Source organism: Poromitra crassiceps, assembly GCF_964638095.1.
Source record: "Poromitra crassiceps genome assembly, chromosome: 4".
NCBI classification, from domain to species: Eukaryota; Metazoa; Chordata; class Actinopteri; order Beryciformes; family Melamphaidae; genus Poromitra; species Poromitra crassiceps.
This window is the reverse complement of record NC_139626.1, coordinates 30,048,031-30,071,358: the sequence shown is the minus strand read 5'-3', so window position 1 is coordinate 30,071,358 and position 23,328 is coordinate 30,048,031. Positions and strand designations below refer to the sequence as shown.

Here is a 23,328-nt window from a genome sequence, read left to right as displayed (position 1 = left end):
CGATTCACCTAAGTATCGCGATTTTTAATGTCACGATTTTTTGGATCGATCTTTTATTCCAGAATCTATAATCACAAAAAAAAAAAAAAAAAAATGGGTGCTTGCAGTCAGGCCACTCACTGAACAGCAGGCCAGGTGCCACCTACTGGTTTACTAGTGGTTTTATTACTTTATTAGTTAGTCTCAAGTAATAATTACACTTCAGGGTTGTGGGTGCATCTCATTGTAAAATTGGACTTCAAACGCCCCAAATCTGGCTTCAAACGGCCCAAATTGGGCTTCAAACGGCCCAAATTTCACGCGCGTCGGCCCATATCGGCCTGGCCTGCTTGGTATCTAATGCCCGGCCTGAATTATGATCCCAGTCCGCCCCTGTTTTAACTATATCGCCCAGCCCTACTCATGATATATAATATACAGTCTCTAGTGTATGATTCAACTTTTCCCATGTTCTAATCTAGTGTAAAAAAGCAAACAAACTGAAAAAAGAAAAGAAAAAAATAAACAAAAATCGCAATAAATCGTAATATCGAATCGCAATACTTAAGAATCGCAATATAAATCGAATCGGCACACAAGAATCGTGATAGTATCGAATCGGGAGATAAGTGAATCGCCACAGCCCTAATGGACATGATAGCTTATTGTATTGTATTGTATTGTATTGTATTGTATTGTATTGTATTGTACCCTCGTTTAGCTGGAGCATTGTCTCTATTATCTCAAGTTAATAAAAGGCCATTCAGATAATAAGTGAGTGGAGTGCTTCAGTTGTACCTTCAGGCACATGCTTCAGGCCCATTCCTCCCTGTGTTATACTGGTTTCCATATAACTGATTGAGGGTTTTAAAAGACCACTGCACAAATTTTTCAGGGTAAATATGATTATATTTGAAGCCGATGAATAGCAGGCACCTTGGCACATGGCCAAGAGAGACTTTGTCCATCATCCATTTTGCTGAAGTTTGGTCGGTGCAGAAAAGCTGCACGTTATTTTGTTCTACAGGAATACCCAAAGTCTAGAAATACAGCTTTAATTTGTGATAAAATCCATAAGCCCCCAAATCAATATATTCACTTGAGCAATCTCAAGAGTTATGGCTTTACTTTGATGCAACATTTCGACTCTGGGAATGGTTAGTGTCCATCACGGAGTCTGCCTTTATTAGTTTGATTCAGCATTTTTCTGGCTATCCATCTTGTCAGTATGATAAAGAAACCCTGTGAGAATTATTCCTATTCACAATGCAGTACAATTCATTAGAATTTCTGTCTGCCAGGCTATCAGATTGAAAATGTATGCTTTAAAAATGCATTATAAACTGTCCAGTAACACTGTTAATTTTTTTCTGTCCTTTTATTTTATTTTATTTTTTATTTTATTTTTTATTTATTTATTTGTTTATTTATTTATTTAATTCTTCTGTAATACAAAGTCAATAGAAATATTTAGAAACATGTACACATTATCGATTAAACTAAATAATTGTATGATACATAGGGTTAGATCAACCTGCCTGGCTATTTCACCACTAAAATGTGTTAAAATCACATCTTACTAGCTGGATGACTGAAATGAATCTACACAGACACAGACATACGATTCACATGGGGTTCAATAAAGCTAGCGATGGAGATCAGACCTGACATCATGACATGGGCTTCCAGCAAGGGTTTTTCTTGGAGCAAAGTCAGATTCAGGTGAACTGAATCTGCCAACCTCACACCCCATCAGCAGCAAAGCAAGCAAGCTTAGTGAAGGAGCGTGAATGAAATGAAAAGATAACAGAAGAGAGAGGAAGAAACAGAAAAAGCGACCCAGATAAAGCACAATCTATGCCAGAGGTTTCCACTTGGGCTGTGACGCTCTGACTCCGGGCCTGACTCACTGCGAGTGCTGGTGTAAAGCTATTTAACAACACAGTGATTTGATTGGCCCAAAGTGAATTTGTGAAGGGGGTTTGGAAAGTAGGAGGAAGCATTTTTCGTGACTCAGAGCTGCGGAGTTGTCTTTGTGTTGCCTTCCCAGGCTGAATACCAATTATTTTCTGTGCCCGTTTTAGCTCCATGGCCTCGCGCTCCGTCGTCACTGTGCGATACTCGGTAGACGAGGTCGGACTTTAGACGGACCTGGCTGCAGAAGGCCGTGTGCGCAAATGCTGATGTTGCATAACGAGAAGGAGTCTGGACGTGTGTTCCTGAACGCACCTCTGATGTAGTCCCCTGGGTGCTGGGCCGGAGTGTGCATGCGTTGAGGAGGCAGGGTGACCTTGGTGCAATATGTAGCGGCTGCCGGTGTGATTATGGTAATCCCCCCCGCCCCCCCCCCCCCCCCCCCCCCCCCCCCCCCCCCTTACAGTCAGCTCTTCTTGGGTGACACCGAGCTCACTTCCTCTACATCTGCCCCCTGTGGCCTCGCTGATAACAACACCGAGGATGGTGAATATTCATAATGTAACCTCATTGAAGGTTCCCCCTTTGTGCTGGGGCGGTCCCACTGGGTGGGTGCATGTAGTTGCATGTATAGGCAATGCAGGTTGAGGGCTAGGTATCGCCACTGATTTCCCAATTTTATACGATAATTCGATACACAAGGCCCCGATTCGATTTCCGATTCCATACAATTCACGGTATTTCAAAACCGGACCTAAAACCGGATGGATGGGCCACCCTATAGCACCATGTTGTTTCACAACCTTGAGCACGGGAAGTGATTTCATGCTCCTTTCTCTATGGGATGTTCTAAGAATTTGTGTAATTTCCTACCAAGGTCATCTATTGTGCCCCGCTAGCTGAAAAGCAGTCGTGAGCGATAACCGCCGCGGTCGTGATGAGAATGCGCTCGGTGGTTTCGAATTGTAGCTCCTCGTGCACTCGAGCCGAGAAGAAAGGCGGCAGGAAACGCAGACAACTTTCGGCGCAGGCGTATTTTGACGTTCACTCGCACTAATTTCTGAAATCTCTTTGCCTCTTCCATTACAGGCATATGCGCGCGTGCACAGTGCACGCACACACTCACACACACACACACACACACACACACACACACACACACACACATGCGTGTGCGCGTGCGCAGATCAGATATGATTATCCTTGGCCACTCGGTCTCTGTTGAGTGGCTCTCCTCTCAGCAGCTCTGAGGATGTGACTGCTGCTGTATTGATTTTTTGCCTGATCCCCCCAGGGCTCTGGGGTAACATAAATATTATCATATTTTTCCCTGTGTGGCAAGTTTGGACGGAGCAGAAGACTGTGATAGAATAAACCAAATCAATCTCTGAGGAAACCAAGGGCAAGGTGTCTTTGGAGTGGCTGTGTGAGCACACTGCCAAATTGATAAATCTGATCAATCTCTCCTGGGCGGAGCTTGGCGTGGACTGTGCTGCCACAAAGACCTTTATGTTTGATGTTAGCTCTGTGTTCTGTTGAACGAGTGCAGTGCCCCTTCGCCCTGTTTTTCTCTTTCATTAGCTATGCTATACTTAGCTCTCCGCCCTAACATGGCTTTCTAGTCCGAATGGTACATTCAACACACCATGACAGTTCTGTCAGTTTTCTGTGCTGCCTACAAATTCCGTTAACTTGGATGTCCACCACAATTTTCAGTGCTGCTTAAGCTGTGTTCACACCGAGATATTTATTTTTCTCTCTGTCGCTCGATTCAACCCTTTGGAATCGCTCCGTCGCTCTGTTTAAATCGCTCGTCAACGGGCACAAGAATTGACAGACATCGGGGCTATAACGTTACGCAATGTCACGATGTTTGTCCACTACGAGCCACCGTAGTTGTTTACAAGCTAAGCCTATCAGCGTGTTCCTAAGGCGAGCTCTATACCGGTAGTACAGACTTCACTTCATGTCAGCTGTCAGCCTGTCAATCAGCTGTCAATGCGGTTTGTTGCCACACAATAAACCAGCGGTTTGTTCCAAGCCAGTGTGATCCTTGACTCACTCTCACACGGCAGCCAATCAGCGTTGAACAGCGAGCGACTGATGGCAGCGAAGTTTCGCTCAAGTTGGGATATTTCATCTCGGGCGACGAGCGAATTTTCGCCCTATCGCTCTGTCTCTGTCGCTCGGACGCCCAACGATTTTTCTTCCGGGCGAATATACGCTCAATCGCTCGTTTGCATTGACTTTGTATGTAAACTCGATGCCAGCGGAAAAACTTTAATAGGTCGGTGTGAACGCACCTTTACTGACGAAAACCCCACTCTTCATGCGGTGAGAGTGTGGCTAATCTTTCAGCAGATTAGCCACATAGCTATGTTCGACCCGTGACGAACAACAAACCAAAGTTTGCTCCATTTCTCCTGAAACTTCCTTTTCTCCTCACTGACGACGCTTTTTGCACGATGGCCCCCGGCCATCCTCCGTCTCGCTAACGGCTAACCTACATAGCTGCAATGAAGAGTTTGTTGTCCCGATGTCCTTGCTGTTGTCCTTGTCCTTTCTGTTCGCTTGTTTATTCAAAGTTTATGAACATGTCGTGTCTTTCTCAAGAGCGAGAGAGAGAGAGAGAGAGAGAGAGAGAGAGAGATGGCATTTTAGCTGGCTGTGTCAATACAGGGGCATCTGCATCGATGCGCGTGCTGGCGCTCGGTTCTGAGTGGTCCAGCTGCAGCGGAAGCTGTTTGCACCGCGGCGGTGCAGTGCTTAGTCAAAGTTGAGTCATATTGAATGTGTCACGTGTCCAAATTGCACCAGATCCGACACTGCACTTCCTCGGGTTCCCACCAACACACCTGCCAAGTGTGTGAAGAAGCTGATAGGACGAACGGTTCTGGAGATCTGCAAAGGAGACACAGACTGATAGATACAGACAGAGATGCCTGCCTTTTAAAGTATGATGATGTTTCTCTAATGATCTGCTTTGACTGCGGTGCAGGTGGACAGGTGTGTGTTGCTTTGCAGCTTTGATCTTCGGGGGAATGCTGACGGTTTTGAAGCTCTTTCCACGTCACAGCACTGACATTTGTACACTGCAGATAAGTGAAAGTCTTCAGACTCGGTCCCTCCTGTAACATCATCCATTCCAAAGGCTTTCCATCCCCTCCCACGGTCCCACCACACTCCACCAAGGCCCCTAAAGATGGATGAAGATGGTACATTGGATGATTGCCAGTCATGCTACTCCCCTTGAAGAAGAGGACGAGGACATTTTCCTTATCTCTTTCTGTCTGGAAGATCTCAGAGGTGTCCATCTCTCTCCCAGGGGCTTCATATCTTTAATAGATGTTTCCCCAGCCTGACAGTACTATTATGGTGGAAAATCAGACTCAGAAATGGACGCCACTCTTGAGATTTGAAGCTATGAGCTTCTCCAGAAGACAAAAGCTCATGTGACAGATGGCTAGCATCCAGTTGTGTCACCCTGACTGTCCCCCTCACCGCCCAGCAGAAAGAACAGGACAGCCAGATGCCCCAAATGTACTTGTTTTCCCACTCCAGTCACCTCTAAATCTGTCACCTCTGTATCTGTTGGGATGTCAGAATTCAAGTCATTTGCATATCTTCAATGTTGACGTGTCATTCAAAGTGAATCAATATCCTCCCGTCATGATGCATGGTAACAGTTTTAGCAATGTGTGGCATTCTTACGCGAAGTGTTACAGTGTGTGAGTTGAATTTAGATGTCAAGCATAATAAGGATTCCCAGCAATGTTTTAGATTGTGGATCATTCGGAGTGAGAATGCAATAATCATCCTAACTACAGAAAATGACCCCAAAACGCTGAGTGGAACTGGAGATGGTCCCCTGGGCGCTGTACTGTGGCTGCCCACTGCTCCTAGGTTCTACTGTAGGTAGCGTACCTAGTATAAGATGGGTCAAATGCAGAGGATACATTTCCATACAGGGCTAATAAAGTATACAAACAAAAAACAAACAAATCATGTTAGAGTTAGAGGGCCTGGATTCAGTTTTGACCGCCGCAACGCCAACCCCCAACTTTGCAGATGACATTTTACGAAAATCTGTCCAATGAACAAGCTACTTTTGAGTCCCTGGTTTGCCGTGACTTTTGGACTTATCGTGCATTCCATTCAAACTGGGAGCGAAGGATTTTACGGGTGAGTGACATCACACCAGCCAGGGTTAGCTCTAAACAGGCTAGCCATCGTTAGCAATAACAGTTGATAACAACGCATTTCGCGGTATTTTGCACATACAAACACTGCAGCAACATGTCCACATGTTAGACAGTGCTGTGTGTATGACTGATTTAATGAGACACAAAAAAGACAGGCGTGCTAGTAAACAGTATTTACTCCGATTTTAGCTACTGTTGATGAGCAGAGCAGCCATCTTGGATTTTTGAGGTTGGGGCTAGTGAGGCTCCTCCGAGTTCAGCAGAGAAAATCTGAGCACAGGTGACGTCACCGGCGGAGCTCATGACCTTTGAACCGTCACATTCCCAGCTCCCAATTTAAATGGAACGGCCCATTATTATGAGATCTAACTTTAAGATGTTTACTCTCTCTCTCTTTCACCCCTCCCTCCTCATCCTCATACACTTACACTAACTCTCAGTCATACTCCTTCCATCACTCTCTCCCTCTCTTCGTATTTGTGCGCGGTAAATAAATCTGATCAGACATTTCCCCAGTTGATTAGCCAGGAGAGGGAGCCTGTGAGCGGAGGAGTGCTGACGGCAGCACATCTGTGTGCAGGGCCAGAAGATTGAATGCATATTACGAGATAGATGTGTCAGAGGTGAGTGTGTACAAATAGAGCCACCTCAACTGTCTGTCCTATCAGCGGCTAGAGGTTTCCCCTACTGATGTGCTCTCATCAGCTGCTAGTACTTTTCTTTAGTTTTAGTTTTCCTTACTAGGGCTCAAAATTTGCCTAGCATAATCTTTCATCTCTAGTAATATATTAATGAAAGATGACAAAATAAATTGACCTACTTGTGTAGTTTGATTCAGGGTAAACCACACTTGGTGGGATGTTTGTAAATTTGCCTTTTGAAAATAGTGGCTCTCGGTTGTCATTCGGTGTAGCTGGACCAGTGCACTGTGCTGATTGTAGCTGGACCGGTGCACTGTGCTGATTGTAGCTGGACTGACGCGCTGTGCTGATTGTAGCTGGACTGACGCGCTGTGCTGATTGTAGCTGGACTGACGCACTGTGCTGATTGTAGCTGGGCCGACGCGCTGTGCTGATTGTAGCTGGACTGACGCGCTGTGCTGATTGTAGCTGGACCGGCGCGCTGTGCTGATTGTAGCTGGACCGACGCGTTGTGCTGATTGTAGCTGGACCGACGCGCTGTGTAGCCGTGTACAGTAGCTGGAGCAGCGCGCTGTGCTGATTGCCAGATTTGCTTGCAGTGAGTAGGAATCACATGAATAAATAACCACTCATTGTCGCTTTAGTGTCCCCTCCCGAGTAATTTATTGACTGACCAACCAAGAAATGCACCTCAATGCATATTAATGTTCTGGGACAATCCTATAAGTTCCCGAAAACAGCTGCTGGCAGGCAGCCATCTTTACCACTTAAGAGTTAGGTGGTTGCGGAGCCGTTATTTCAGCTGTTTTGTCATGATTGTATCATCTGTACAACTCCTGACTTGACCTATATTAACCTTATTCCTCTTCCTCTGGGATGTGTGTACTCTCCACTATAAATAGCGGCAGTTATCAGTTCACAGCTCCCTGTGTCAGGGCCGTGCACAGATAGACCCCAGGTGGTGCCCAAGCACCTGCCCTTTTGCCCTTTCAATGATAAGTGCCCTTTTTGTAAGACACGTCCATGGCCAACATGACTGTGTTTCAGAGGACCCATTTTTAAAGCTAGAGTGAAGATACTGATATCCTCAAATTAGAAGATCTAATGCATCCATTGGTACAAACCATGTCATGCTAGCTTGTCAGGAAGGCGGCTAAATAACACTCCAAAGTTAGGCTTCATTTTGGTGAGACAAAAACTGGGATTGTCATTTTCAAAGCGGCCCCTAGATCTCTTACCTCAAGATATCTGAATGAGAATGGTTCTATTTGTACCCATGAGTCTCCACGTTATAGACATGCCCACTTTATGATAATCCCATCCAGTTCTTGGCAAACACATGCATTTTGTGCGTGTGCGTGTGCGTGTGTCTGTGTGTGTGTGTGTGTGTTTGTGCGTGCGTGTGTGTGCATTCAGTAGCCTATAAATGTGTTATTTTCACCTTCTATTTGAATATTTCTGCATACTGGGGTCCATAAAAAGTCTTGGATTTACATAATTTGGGATGACTGGAAAGCTGAGACTCTTGTGAATTCAATGAGCCCAATTGTATTCATGTGTGATGTTAGTCCCCATTATAGTAGCCATTTCTTTGTAGTGAGACCATTTTTTGAAACTTGACCTCACTGTATAAAATGTTTTTAGTTAGTATTTTGTGTCTTACATGTTTCTGTAGTGTGTGTGTGTGTGTGTGTGTGTGTGTGTGTGTGTGTGTGTTTTGAGCCTGTACTTTAGCAATACATTCATGGAAATCTGTGGTCTTTATTGCCATAGTAATTTTTATTTTTTACATGTACATGTAATTTGTAAGGAGGCGGGCACTTGAAGTGTGGTCACACCACACTGTATTAATCCGGGCCTGACTATATGTCACTTTATTTTTTATGAATAATTATTAGGTGTGCCCCCCCTCAAATGACTGTGCACGCCACTGCCCTGTGTAGTAAACGCTCTTTAAAAGCAGCCGGTACATACAGTAGCATCAGGTTGCATGTGTTTGCATAGAAGCATGATTTGCCATATTTTCTAAGGATTATTATTATTATTATTATTATTATTATTATTATTATTATTATTATTTGTGCTGCATTTACTTTGCTCTGGCGCAGCTTCCAGTTCAGTCACTGGAGTGGCTCTACAGACAGAACACTGCCTGTGCCTCAGGCACAGTGTCAAGCACTGGCCTGGGATCAGCTTACCTTCCCTTGTCTGTACTTTATCCCTGTGAGGCTGAAGAGTAGAGAGTTGACCCATAGCTTAAGGGCAGCCTGGAGTAATGGTAATGATGTGGTCGGTTTGGTCTTCCAGAGGCTCAGTTCCCTTTGGCTGCATTAGGGATTATACTGATATAGCCTTAAGTGAGTAGTTATCACATACTCAAATTACAATCATTCTTACTGTCAGTGCTGCAGTGCAGTTGTGTGTGATGCAAGCAAAGCGCGCAAAAAGATTTGCGGATGTTGATGATGACTTTCGCCATCTCAACCATGAATAATCTGCATGAATTGAAAAGTGTCAACCGCACACAGAAATAATCGGACACTTTGCGTCTCAGATCCTGCAGAGTGAGAGATTCCTAAATCTCAAATCCCCCGTAAGCAGGAACATGACAGCCCGTTTAATATTCATAGAGTATTTGTGAGGGGAGCTAGCAGGAGACAGCAGTTGATTCCCTCCCTGTGGAGCCCTTCTCTTCCTCTCAGCGCGAGGTCTTCAGTTCTCTCGTCTCCCTCACCCGCAGATGGCTTGTCATATCTGTGACAACTGACAAGTGTCTTGTATGAGGAGGTGCTAACAACGCTGGTGCTAACAACCAAACAGCTCACCACACTATTGTTAGCTCCGTGGTGGTGCACTCCGAGTGCGTTTGTCTCCTTGACCCATGGCATTAACAAATGACCTATTTCTTGTTGGAATTGATCATCTCATCCAAATCTGTCCAAGTTTCATGAATAATTAATTATTAAAATAATAAGACTTGAGAACAAAATGTCTGTGGAGGAGTCAGCACTTCACTGAAGTACTAACGTAATTGAATAGGCTCTATGCATGCAACACTTCCGAGTTTGACAGTAGGCCGAACTCCCACTTCTGGTCCTCTAGCTCACATCAAGGTCCCCTAAGCTGACACAAATTAGACCACGGACCCCCATTTGGGACAAGACCCCAGGGTCCCCCATCTGATACAATTTTTGCTTTTATATGTTTGATTACAGAACGTGTGGGATACTGTTGTGATGTCATTATTCAGTATTTTCTCCTTTTCTCACTCACTTTCATGTCACCACCTGCTCTCCCTTTAGGTCATTTTACACTACAACAGACAGCAACACAGGCAGAAACACTGGAACTTATTTAGTATTATATTTTATTATCTTATTATTATAAACCAAACATCAAAAATAACATATCCACCCTCTTTGCTTTGCTCATAGTCTTCAACTAAACCCTAAATATTGCAGTATAAAACATAAACACATTTTAATATTTTTTTTTTTTATTGACATTGCAATTCCAATACAAAACAGGAGAGGATGCTGAAGCGCCATAAGCACCTCCACTTCCCATGCCCCTGATCATCACTTGCCCACAGCCATCCAATGACACTTAATCATGAGACTTAATCTTCTTGGAAACAATTTTTATTTTATTCTGATTGGTCTTAGATTTGTGTCATAGTTCTGTGGAGCCCAACATGAGCCCGACAAAAAATAAAAATAAATAAATAAATAAATTGGAGGGCCCCTTCATACTGAGGGCCCCTGCCCAGGTTGCCCATATGGTAGATCCGGCCCTGCCTAGCAGAATCCCTGCTCACAGTTGACGGTGCTGAAGCCGGGAAGAGTGACGCGTCCCGTCTTGAGGTCCCTCTTGGGGCCCGTGTTGACCTGCTGGACCAGCCTCTTCTCGTACAGGAGCGGGTGGTAGGAACCCCACGTGCAGGCAGCGTCATAGTAACTCTCGTGGTAGTGGCACAGGTCAGTCTGCCTCATGGAGGGGATGTATTCATACACGTGCACCTGCTCGCACAGCGCCATCATCAGGTGGATCCCCAAGAAGCCAGATGAGGGTACATGGGGCTGGATCCTCTCCTGAGTGTTCTGCTGAATCATGTTCCAGAGTTGCCACAAATAGCTGGGGTGAAAAACGTAGAAGGGCTGGGCAGGATGGAGCCTCCAGCGCTCCATGTACGGACCAAACAGGTTAAAGTCTGGACTAGCATACCACTTGTGTAAGTTGACGGGGTAACGTGCAGCGTCCCATGCCACCAGAGTCACATTTTTGTAGAGGGAGCTTGTCTTGAATCGATGCTCAGGTTTGGCCAAAATCTGTGAGTTGAATAGTCGAATAGTGGTTTTGGTCCCCACATCTTTCTCATATCCCTCTGTAGGAGCAGTATTGAACCGCAAAACTGCATCATGGGTATCGATCTCTTTGCCCAGTCCTGAGTGCAGGATGGCTCCAGCTGAGGTCACCACAGCACAAGTCTTGAAGGCGCTGTGGTCCTGCCGCCTGTAGAGTTGGTCCACAGGGAGGGGTGGCACCAGCCCAGCCCAGCGAGGAGAAGGGCTCCTCTGATCCATCCAGTGTCCTCAGCCGGGCCTGACCCTTCAGTTGACACAGCAGCTCCTCGGAGCTCTGTGCGATCCTGCGGTGGCCCTTGTAGGCGTCTCTCTCTCTCTCTTTCTCTCTCTCGCTCTCCGAGTGAGAACCCAAGTTCTCTGTGCCGAAGGATGACCAGGCGGCAAAGCTCTTGAAGTCCGGGTAGTTAGAGAGGAGGGCCAGGAAGAGCAGAAGCAAGGCCAGCATTCCCACGAGCACAGGTATCTGACACCACCGCATACTGCACAAATCTCAAAGTAATGTGCGCCGAGCCAAAACAGCTCTGCCCACTTAGGAGAATGTCTTCTCAAAAGACACAAGACAATGTTATCTCTCCATAGATGCTCCTCTCGTGGGAAATGAAACATGCAAAATTGCTGAGTCATTCCAAATAGTTCACTTGAGGAGCGTTCATTGAGAGAACCATATATCAACATTGAACAGCAACCAATCAATCAATCAATTTTCACTCACACATAGATTAGTTAGTTAGTTATACTTTATTTGTCCCCGGGGGGAAATTCGTGCCTGTATGGACGCCCGACCAAGCCGGAGGTAACGCGAGGATGCGAACCTGTGCCCCTCGCATTGGTAGGCAGGGACTTTGCCACTACACTACCTGGACGCCCACCCCCTGTGGTCCTTGAGGTCCTCCCAGGTGGTCCCCAGTAAAATGGGGAATCATTTATTTCCACTAGAATTCCATCCATAGGTAACACAATGACAGAATGTATGACTATTTTGCTCATGGGTTCATACACTTTCTGTAATAAAACATCTAAAAGCAAAAATCTTAGCAGGGTGGGGGACCTTGCAATTGGCGGTCCATTGTCTAATTCGTGTCAGTTTAGGAATCCTTGATTTGAAAAAGGTTGAGAACCACGGCGCAAATTCCTGTGGAGCTCTTTGTAGCCTTTTCTTACTGACAATCTGAAATAGGAATGTTTCTGCCTGTTACAATGTAGTCTCACTGGCCAGCCTCCTCTCCCTTCCGTCCGAGGAGTCTGGCGCCGCAGGTCTCCATAACTGGGATGAACCCTCCCCTGCTCTACTCTGCTCTCCCATTTGAGCTCCTGCCTCCCATTCGGTGGCAGCCGGATGTCCGCTCCCGGCTTATTACAAGCTCGGTCATTGGCTCCGACCATGTCAATCAGAGCGGCTTCCGCTCCCTCTTCCCTGTGTGTCGCTGTAAATAGTGCCCTGCCGCCGATAAATAGGGCACGTAATAGGGCACGATCCTGGGCACTGATAAATAGTGTCCTGCAAGCTCGGTCATTGGCTCCGACCATGTCAATCAGAGCGGCTTCCGCTCCCTCTTCCCTGTGTGTCGCTGTAAATAGTGTGTACAGAAACCCATGACCAAAACAGTCATACATTCTGTCATTGTGTTACTTGGATAGATGGAATTATAAAATTAAATTAAAATGATTAATTAAAATAAATTATCCCCCTTTTTGCTGGGGACCTTCTAGACCCCAATTTGAGAACGACATTGCTGCTAGTTATATCGTACCTAAAAATGGCCTAAACTAAACTACATTATTTTTTATCTATTGTACAGTATTCCAATTATGTTATGCCATGAGTTCAATACATTTCGGAGATCTTCAGTGACGTTACATTGACAATCTTGATGTCATGAAGATGTTTTGAGCTCATGGCATAGTGTAATTAACCCTTGACACACAAATTGGAATAAAATAGGCAAGAAAATAATGCCGTTTAGGGTGTGTGTGTGTGTGTGTGTGTGTGTGTTTAAGCTACGATATGACTAGCATTAATATACTAGCATAGAAGACCGGAGGTGGTTGCTTCCTCTGGTCGTTAGGGGCGCCTGTTTGGAGGGAGGGGAACTCATTGGAATAGCGTGATCCTCCCACGTGCTATGTCCTACTGGTGAAGCTTCCCCTGTCAGGTGAAAAGAAGCGGCTGGCTACTACCCATGTCTCGGAGGAAGCATGGAACCAGTTTCGGCTCTCCCCCCAGCAGAGGGTGGAGCAGCAACCAGGATAAATAAATTAAAATTAGCACTAATGGGGGATGAAAATGGGATAAAAAATCACGAAAAAAATATTTAGAGAAGATGACCGGAGGTGGGAGGTGTGGCCTACTGTCAAACACAGAGCCTATTGCAAGAAAACATTTAAATCTCTAGATGAAATAAAGAGAAACTCAGAGAGTTGTTTGTGCTAAAGTTGCACCAATTCAATGTCCCCTTTACTATCAGAGACCACATATGCTACACTATCAGAGATCACATTATGCTACACTATCAGAGATCACATTATGCTACACTATCAGAGATCACATTATGCTACACTATCAGAGATCACATATGCTACACTATCACAGATCACATATGCTACACTATCAGAGATCACATTATGCTACACTATCACAGATCACATATGCTACACTATCACAGATCACATATGCTACACTATCAGAGATCACATAATACACTATCAGAGATCACATATGCTACACTATCTGAGATCAGATCACATATCACTGTAGCTACAGTGTGCAATTGTGATTTCTTGGAACCTCTAAAAATGGGGCACTGTGCATCTTCACAAATCTTCAGCTGCAGTATCCACTTCATCAACCTTCATATGCCTCATAAATCCATGTAAAATAGATGCATAAGTGTCGGGGCAAGGAGAGATAAATGACTCAGGAACACGCTCTGATTACCATCTGTCACCCCATGATCATCACTGCCACCACAGGCTGACGAGGCGATCTTTAAGATGCTGTTTACTCTCTGCAGTCCCACGACACAGAGAATATGAATGTCACAACACTCGTACATCTGAGATCACAACTCCACTCTGTTACAACACGCATTATACATCTACACACACAGAATATGAATGTTACAACACGCATTATACATCTACACACACAGAATATGAATGTTACAACACACATTATACATCTACACACACAGAATATGAATGTTACAACACACATTATACATCTACACACACAGAATATGAATGTTACAACACACATTATACATCTACACACACAGAATATGAATGTTACAACACACATTATACATCTACACACACAGAATATGAATGTTACAACACACATTATACATCTACACACACAGAATATGAATGTTACAACACGCATTATACATCTACACACACAGAATATGAATGTTACAACACACATTATACATCTACACACACAGAATATGAATGTTACAACACACATTATACATCTACACACACAGAATATGAATGTTACAACACTCATTATACATCTACACACACAGAATATGAATGTTACAACACGCATTATACATATTCTACACACACAGAATATGAATGTTACAACACGCATTATACATATTCTACACACACAGAATATGAATGTTACAACACGCATTATACATATTCTACACACACAGAATATGAATGTTACAACACTCATTATACATATTCTACACACACAGAATATGAATGTTACAACACGCATTATACATATTCTACACACACAGAATATGAATGTTACAACACGCATTATACATATTCTACACACACAGAATATGAATGTTACAACACGCATTATACATATTCTACACACACAGAATATGAATGTTACAACACGCATTATACATATTCTACACACACAGAATATGAATGTTACAACACGCATTATACATATTCTACACACACAGAATATGAATGTTACAACACGCATTATACATATTCTACACACACAGAATATGAATGTTACAACACGCATTATACATATTCTACACACACAGAATATGAATGTTACAACACGCATTATACATCTACACACACAGAATATGAATGTTACAACACGCATTATACATCTACACACACAGAATATGAATGTTACAACACACATTATACATCTACACACAGAATATGAATGTTACAACACTCATTATACATATTCTACACACACAGAATATGAATGTTACAACACGCATTATACATATTCTACACACACAGAATATGAATGTTACAACACGCATTATACATATTCTACACACACAGAATATGAATGTTACAACACGCATTATACATATTCTACACACACAGAATATGAATGTTACAACACGCATTATACATATTCTACACACACAGAATATGAATGTTACAACACGCATTATACATATTCTACACACACAGAATATGAATGTTACAACACGCATTATACATATTCTACACACACAGAATATGAATGTTACAACACGCATTATACATATTCTACACACACAGAATATGAATGTTACAACACACATTATACATATTCTACACACACAGAATATGAATGTTACAACACGCATTATACATATTCTACACACACAGAATATGAATGTTACAACACGCATTATACATATTCTACACACACAGAATATGAATGTTACAACATGCATTATACATATTCTACACACACAGAATATGAATGTTACAACACGCATTATACATATTCTACACACACAGAATATGAATGTTACAACACGCATTATACATATTCTACACACACAGAATATGAATGTTACAACACGCATTATACATATTCTACACACACAGAATATGAATGCTACAACACGCATTATACATATTCTACACACACAGAATATGAATGTTACAACACGCATTATACATATTCTACACACACAGAATATGAATGTTACAACACGCATTATACATCTACACACAGAATATGAATGTTACAACACGCATTATACATCTACACACACAGAATATGAATGTTACAACACGCATTATACATCTACACACAGAATATGAATGTTACAACACGCATTATACATATTCTACACACACAGAATATGAATGTTACAACACGCATTATACATATTCTACACACACAGAATATGAATGTTACAACACGCATTATACATATTCTACACACACAGAATATGAATGTTACAACACACATTATACATATTCTACACACACAGAATATGAATGTTACAACACGCATTATACATATTCTACACACACAGAATATGAATGTTACAACACGCATTATACATATTCTACACACACAGAATATGAATGTTACAACACGCATTATACATATTCTACACACACAGAATATGAATGTTACAACACGCATTATACATATTCTACACACACAGAATATGAATGTTACAACACGCATTATACATATTCTACACACACAGAATATGAATGTTACAACACGCATTATACATATTCTACACACACAGAATATGAATGTTACAACACGCATTATACATATTCTACACACACAGAATATGAATGTTACAACACGCATTATACATCTACACACAGAATATGAATGTTACAACACGCATTATACATATTCTACACACACAGAATATGAATGTTACAACACGCATTATACATATTCTACACACACAGAATATGAATGTTACAACACGCATTATACATATTCTACACACACAGAATATGAATGTTACAACACACATTATACATCTACACACAGAATATGAATGTTACAACACGCATTATACATATTCTACACACACAGAATATGAATGTTACAACACGCATTATACATCTACACACACAGAATATGAATGTTACAACACACATTATACATCTACACACACAGAATATGAATGTTACAACACGCATTATACATATTCTACACACACAGAATATGAATGTTACAACACGCATTATACATATTCTACACACACAGAATATGAATGTTACAACACACATTATACATCTACACACACAGAATATGAATGTTACAACACTCATTATACATCTACACACACAGAATATGAATGTTACAACACGCATTATACATATTCTACACACACAGAATATGAATGTTACAACACACATTATACATCTACACACACAGAATATGAATGTTACAACACACATTATACATATTCTACACACACAGAATATGAATGTTACAACACGCATTATACATATTCTACACACACAGAATATGAATGTTACAACACGCATTATACATCTACACACACAGAATATGAATGTTACAACACTCATTATACATCTGAGATCACAACTCCACCCTGTTAGAACATGGATTATACATCTGAGATCACAACTCCACCCTGTTAGAACACGCATTATACATCTGAGATCACAACTCCACCCTGTTAGAACACGCATTATACATCTGAGATCACAACTCCACCCTGTTAAAACACGCATTATACATCTGAGATCACAACTCCACCCTGTTAGAACACACATTATACATCTGAGATCACAACTCCACCCTGTTACAACACGCATTATACATCTGAGATCACAACTCCACCTAACCCCAACTGTGATTAAAAAGAGTCGGTTTTGTTTAATCAGCCATCTCCGCTTCCCTTATCAGCTAATTTGCATAATTAACAGCGGCTGACGTTATCCTCACAAGCGACTGCTGCTGTCATTTCTCCAGCTTGGGATTCTGTCCTACTTCAGAGTCACTTTAACCCTTTTACATTGGGACTGCAGTGTCAGGTGTGGTTAAAGGAAGGCTTTACCCATAATCAATCATTTCTGAAGAAGGTCCTTGTTGATCGAAACATTAAAAATAAATCAACTGGGAGCAAGTCGAGCAGTGTGCGGACTCTATTTCTTTTTATATGTTTCATTGCTTTTGTCCTGCACCTGCATTTTGAGTGGATGTGCACGCTCTACTTTTTATATTTACCCATAATCAACCCACTTTGTATCATTAATAATCTCTGTAATATAACCACATGGGCAGTGTTTATCTTCTCTCTCTGTTTTCCTCATGGTTTTCCTCACGAGCTCCCATTTCCTCCTCTGGCAAATTACTCCGTTGTGACGCGTTTTACGTCAAAACGCGTCACAACAGAACTGCGGAAGTTCTGCTCGAGATGTGGAATCGGCTCCGAGGGCGGCTGTTATTGTTTATTTTATTTTTTTAAGTATGCGCACATCCAGGAGGAGAATCGCATGGAGAGCCTTAACAAGCCTTAATGACTTGCAGCTGGCGGGGGTGGAGTTTCTGCAGGCAGAGAAGGGAGGATTTTTCTCCATGAGGTAAACCGAGAGAGAAGGTAAACACTGCCCATGTGCTTATATTACAGAGATAATATATTATATACAAAGTGGGTTGATAATCGGTAAAGCCATCCTTTAACTTAATTCAAGAAGGGAAAATCCACCCTAAAACACTAACAGCTGTTGGCAATGTACCTTGCATTTCTGGGCCGTTTTCTTCAACTGACCAACTGAAGTAGATATTGACAAATCAGGTTTTGGGAAAGTGGTTACACCATAAAGTAAATAACTCCTGGATATCAAATATTGATGATATCTAACAGTGACAGAGTAACTTAGGGTGGAATCCCCCCCCCCCCCCCCCAACAGTCAAGTCAAGTTGATTTGTATAGCCCTAATTTCACAAGCATGTCTCAGAGGGCTTTACAGAAAATATGTCTAGCTAAGTCTAGCTAAGCACTAGCAATAAATGGGATTGAACAATATTAGATATTAGAGAGAGGGGGTGAGAATATGGGGCGAGGATGGGGGAGCAAGAGAAGGGTTCAGTCCATCTGAACTTGTTGGCAAACTCCAGTATGGCATCCAGTCAAAATGTAAACGGACACAATCACTGTTCATCCCTTCCTTTGTCACTGCCAGCACCACCCCCGCTATACCATTCATTTTACAAATACATTTTTAAACAGCGCATTTGGCTCCTCTCCACACCATACATTTCCCTGATTGGACGGTTCTCATGAATATAAGGCAAGGCATTTCTCTCCCGAGGGTGAATAGGAAGTGATCCTCTTGACCGAGGGTTGTACCGTGTTGTCTCTGCCTTTCCTTTACCAGAGATCATTTCAAGATGGACTTTTTCTTTATAGAATAAGGTAAATGCTGAAGGAAAATCCAATTAAATGATGTCCCTTCTCAGTTCTTGAATACTTGTAATCTAATGAGTCAGCCTCAATTTTAGGAGGTTTACATAGAGTTTAATAATGTCTATGTGCACAATGTGGAGCAGTGTGTGTGTGAGAAGAGATAGTGAGTTAGGGCTGGACTATATATATATATATATATATATCTCAAGATACTGTATGAGACTAGATATATTGTCTTAGATTTTGGGGTAACACTTTACTTGAGGGTGCATATGACGACTGACATGACACTGTCTTTGTCATAACCATGACATGACACCTGTCATGAGTGTGCGACACTTTCTTCATCCTCAAATGACACCTGTCATGAACATGAAGGAGGCGTTATGGATTTTTTTACAACTGTTGTCATTAAGTGTCATTCGGTAAATTATGTCATTGTTAATGCAATGTTGACATTGTTTGAGATGTCTTCGTTATGACAACTTGACATTAACCAGGACAACACAACCTCTCAATGTCCTCGTTATGACAACTTGACATTAACCAGGACAACACAACCTCTCAATGTCCTCGTTATGACAACTTGACATTAACCAGGACAACACAACCTCTCAATGTCCTCGTTATGACAACTTGACATTAACCAGGACAACACAACCTCTCAATGTCCTCGTTATGACAACTTGACATTAACCAGGACAACACAACCTCTCAATGTCCTCGTTATGACAACTTGACATTAACCAGGACAACACAACCTCTCAATGTCCTCGTTATGACAACTTGACATTAACCAGGACAACACAACCTCTCAATGTCCTCGTTATGACAACTTGACATTAACCAGGACAACACAACCTCTCAATGTCCTCGCTATGACAACTTGACATTAACCAGGACAACACAACCTCTCAATGTCCTCATTATGACAACTTGACAAAACCAAGACAACATAACCTACAATTTGAACATTTTATTAAGATGTCATCACCTGTCCTTAAACTGTCAAATGAGTTTATAACTGTGTCATGAGTGTTTTCCTTGACCTCAACTACAGTGGTACAATTTGAACTTTTCATTAGATGTCTTAGTTCATGTCAAGTTGTCATAACGAAGATGTCTCAAACGATGTCAACTTTTGCATTAACAATGACATCATTTAATGAATGGCACTTAATGACAACAGTCATAGACATTCATAATGCCTCCTTCATGTTCATGACAGGTGTCATGTCATGGTTATGACAGTGTCACATCAGTCGTCATATATGCACCCTCAAGTAAAGTGTTACCGATTTTGGATATGGTTTGGTAATATCGTGAATATAGCATAAGTCTTGTCTTTTCCTGCTTTTAAAGGCTGCATTACAGTAAAGTGATATCATTTTCTGAAGTTATCAGACTGTTCTGGCTGTTTCTATTATTTCCCTTTACGCACTTAGTCGTTATATCCACATTGCTGGTGATTATTTATCAAAAATCTCATTGTATAAATATTTTGTGAAAGCACCAATAGTCACTCCTACAATATTGTCGATATCAAGGTATTTGGTCAAGTAGTCTTTGTAGTCATTTGATTAAAAAGGTGCTTGTGACATCTCACATGTGGCTTTGAATTAGAACTTTACTTAGCCCATTTCGGGGGAAAATACTGAGATATATATTTTGTTTCCCCATCCAGCCTAAAAATACAGAGATATGAATTTTGGTCCGTATCGCCCAGCCCCTAGAGTGAGTATGTGAGGATGTTTGTGTCTCTGCCTGTGTGTCATGGTGTATTCCAGGGTGTGTGAAGGTCAGTTGATGTAGCACAGTTCTGTGCAGATAGGGTGTGTTTTGGAAAATGCTGGGAGGAAGGTGACTTGCAGGCTGCTGTGTGATGAGTAATCCAACGCTCTCCTCCTTTTGTTCTCCCCTCTGCTCAAAAATCCCTCGCTCCCTCTCCCTCCCCCCCCCACCACCACCACCCCCCCCCCTCCCTCTGCATTGTGTGCTCTCCTCTCCCTCTTGTCTCTCCTCTCCCTGCAGGCTCCCTGACAGTATCCATCACCGACATGCGCGCTCCGGTGGTGGGGGGCTCCGGGGGGGTCTACGCTCTGTGCTCGGCGCATCTGGCCAACGTCGTCATGGTAACTACCATCATCATCATCACCACCTCCATTGTTAGGGGACAGTCAGACCAAAAGCGTTTTTGGAGCTGCCAGCGTCTTTCTGCAAGTCATTCTCTATGTAAGGACGCGCTAGACGTGCTCCTCTTTTAATGAACGCACCTGGCGTTTCAGCGCTGTTGTTTTTTCTGTTGTTGTTGGAGGAGCACTGTGGGCGTTTTAAAGCTGAAAAAAGTTGAACATTAGAGGAAAAGTCTTTTTCACTCCTCCTACCTTTTCTCCTCCCGAGGGATTTTCAACCTCGGCTGCTGCCAGAATTGGCAATAATCTGGCTTTCATGTTGACGGTGAACAACATCAAACAGACAAAACCAGCTGGCTACCGTCCTTGTGGTCGTTGTGTTCTGATCTGTACTGCACGCGACTACAGGGGAAAACAAACGGAGCGCAAAAAAAACCTTCCGTGCGCTGTGTTTTGTGCACAATGGAAGCAATCTCAACATGATTTTCATAGCATTCTGACTGAAAAAAACGCTTTTGGTGTGAATGTCCCCTTACGCCCCAAAAACAGCATCAATAGAGAGGCAAAGTGACCCCCTACTTCTGCTTCAGCAGCACTGTACCAGAGATTTTCATCCGCCATTTATTTTCCTATACACATTTCGTAAAATGCGTATAAAAATAGTTTTACTGGTTCAAACCAAACGGTACAGATATCTTTAGAAACAGGAGAGATTGCATAACATTTCACTGGGATCAAAACATAAAACAAATGCGCGTTTAAACAAAATATTTTTCCGATGTTGTTTTTTGAAGTTTTGGTCCGAGTGAAATGTTCTATGTTCTCTCCCGATTATAGCGTTAGCTGAATCGTTTGGTTCGACGAAGTACAACTATTTTATAAGCATTTTATGAAATGTCTATGGGAAAATAAATGGAGGATGAAAATCTCTGGTACAGTGCTGAAGCAGGAAGTGACGTTCCACTTTGCCTCTCTATAGAGATGAAATGTCAGGAGCCGGAGAGAGGGAGAGAGTTCTCCACCCTCCTTCACAACATCCTGAGCTGAGATTTTCTGTTGTGTTTAGTGTGGTTTTATTTAATTTTAATTTCATTTTTAGTTTGCCCTTGGGTGTCTGCAGCGGGTGTGAGTTGGACGCTTTGCGAAGTCTTTCCCCCCCGCTACAGTAGGTTCACATCGATATGATGAGATAAGTACTTTTAATTGCCCGCTAACAGGCAGTGTTTGGAGGAGTGCCATGGAATAATCCAGAGGCCAGACGACCTCGTCTCCACTTGTCACCTGAATGTAGAAGCTCTCATTTGTGTGTTGATGAGTAGCATACTGCACGGAGCAATATTTGATATTGCAAAACCATCGCATTTTTGCCCTGCTGTCATAATCTCTACTGACAAAGTAAATTAGCATTTCATTAGCATAGGTTAAGTGCCTGCTGCGTGAGATATTTGTTGTGTGTGTGTGTGGGGCGGGGGGTGTCGGGAGGGTTGTACAGTATGTGAAATGTCTTACCCATTCTGTCATAAGACTCAAGGCAGTGTTCTATCTGATGAATCTAATCTAATACAGGCCTTCACTGTGTGGGCAATGGGGAGGCCAACAGAAATAGTCAAAGTGGACAAAATTGACAAGCCCAGAGCAACAGTCTGTAGCTTTGCTCTGTGCCATTGACTGTATAGTTTGTGCTAATAACAGACAGTTTATGATCTATGTTTATGTCTATGTTTATGAGGCCTGGTGCCGGTTTGTTGTTGGGAGAGCCTTTAAAGGCATAATCTTAGTTGTGCTCTGGTGGATTGTCTTTTTTTTTAAATCACTGATTTTTTATTGCAACGCCGTCAAGTTACAGACAATACAATTGTTTAACCCAACTATCTCTCTACCCCCCGCTCCCCTCCCCTCCCAGATAATAATACCCCCACAGACATAGCATCCTTATTTAGCCGGGGGGGTTTTTTGGTTTT

General features: G+C 42.5%; 1 protein-coding gene and 1 pseudogene across 2 annotated transcripts in view; one reads left to right on the top strand and one right to left on the bottom strand.

The window, feature by feature from the left end:
* The window catches only part of rhbdl1 (rhomboid, veinlet-like 1), a gene marked incomplete at both ends in the record, with an annotated part of 75,210 nt that overhangs the window by 44,603 nt on the left and 7,279 nt on the right, over nt 1–23,328 (top strand). The window contains one exon of the mRNA XM_083636267.1: nt 21,267–21,367. Coding sequence (XP_083492393.1) covers nt 21,267–21,367 — 101 coding nt within the window. The remainder of the gene's footprint in view (nt 1–21,266; nt 21,368–23,328) is intronic.
* Nucleotides 10,534–11,545, bottom strand: LOC310774894 (beta-galactoside alpha-2,6-sialyltransferase 2 pseudogene; annotated as a pseudogene). Its single transcript has one exon. The product of its transcript is annotated as a beta-galactoside alpha-2,6-sialyltransferase 2 pseudogene (transcript).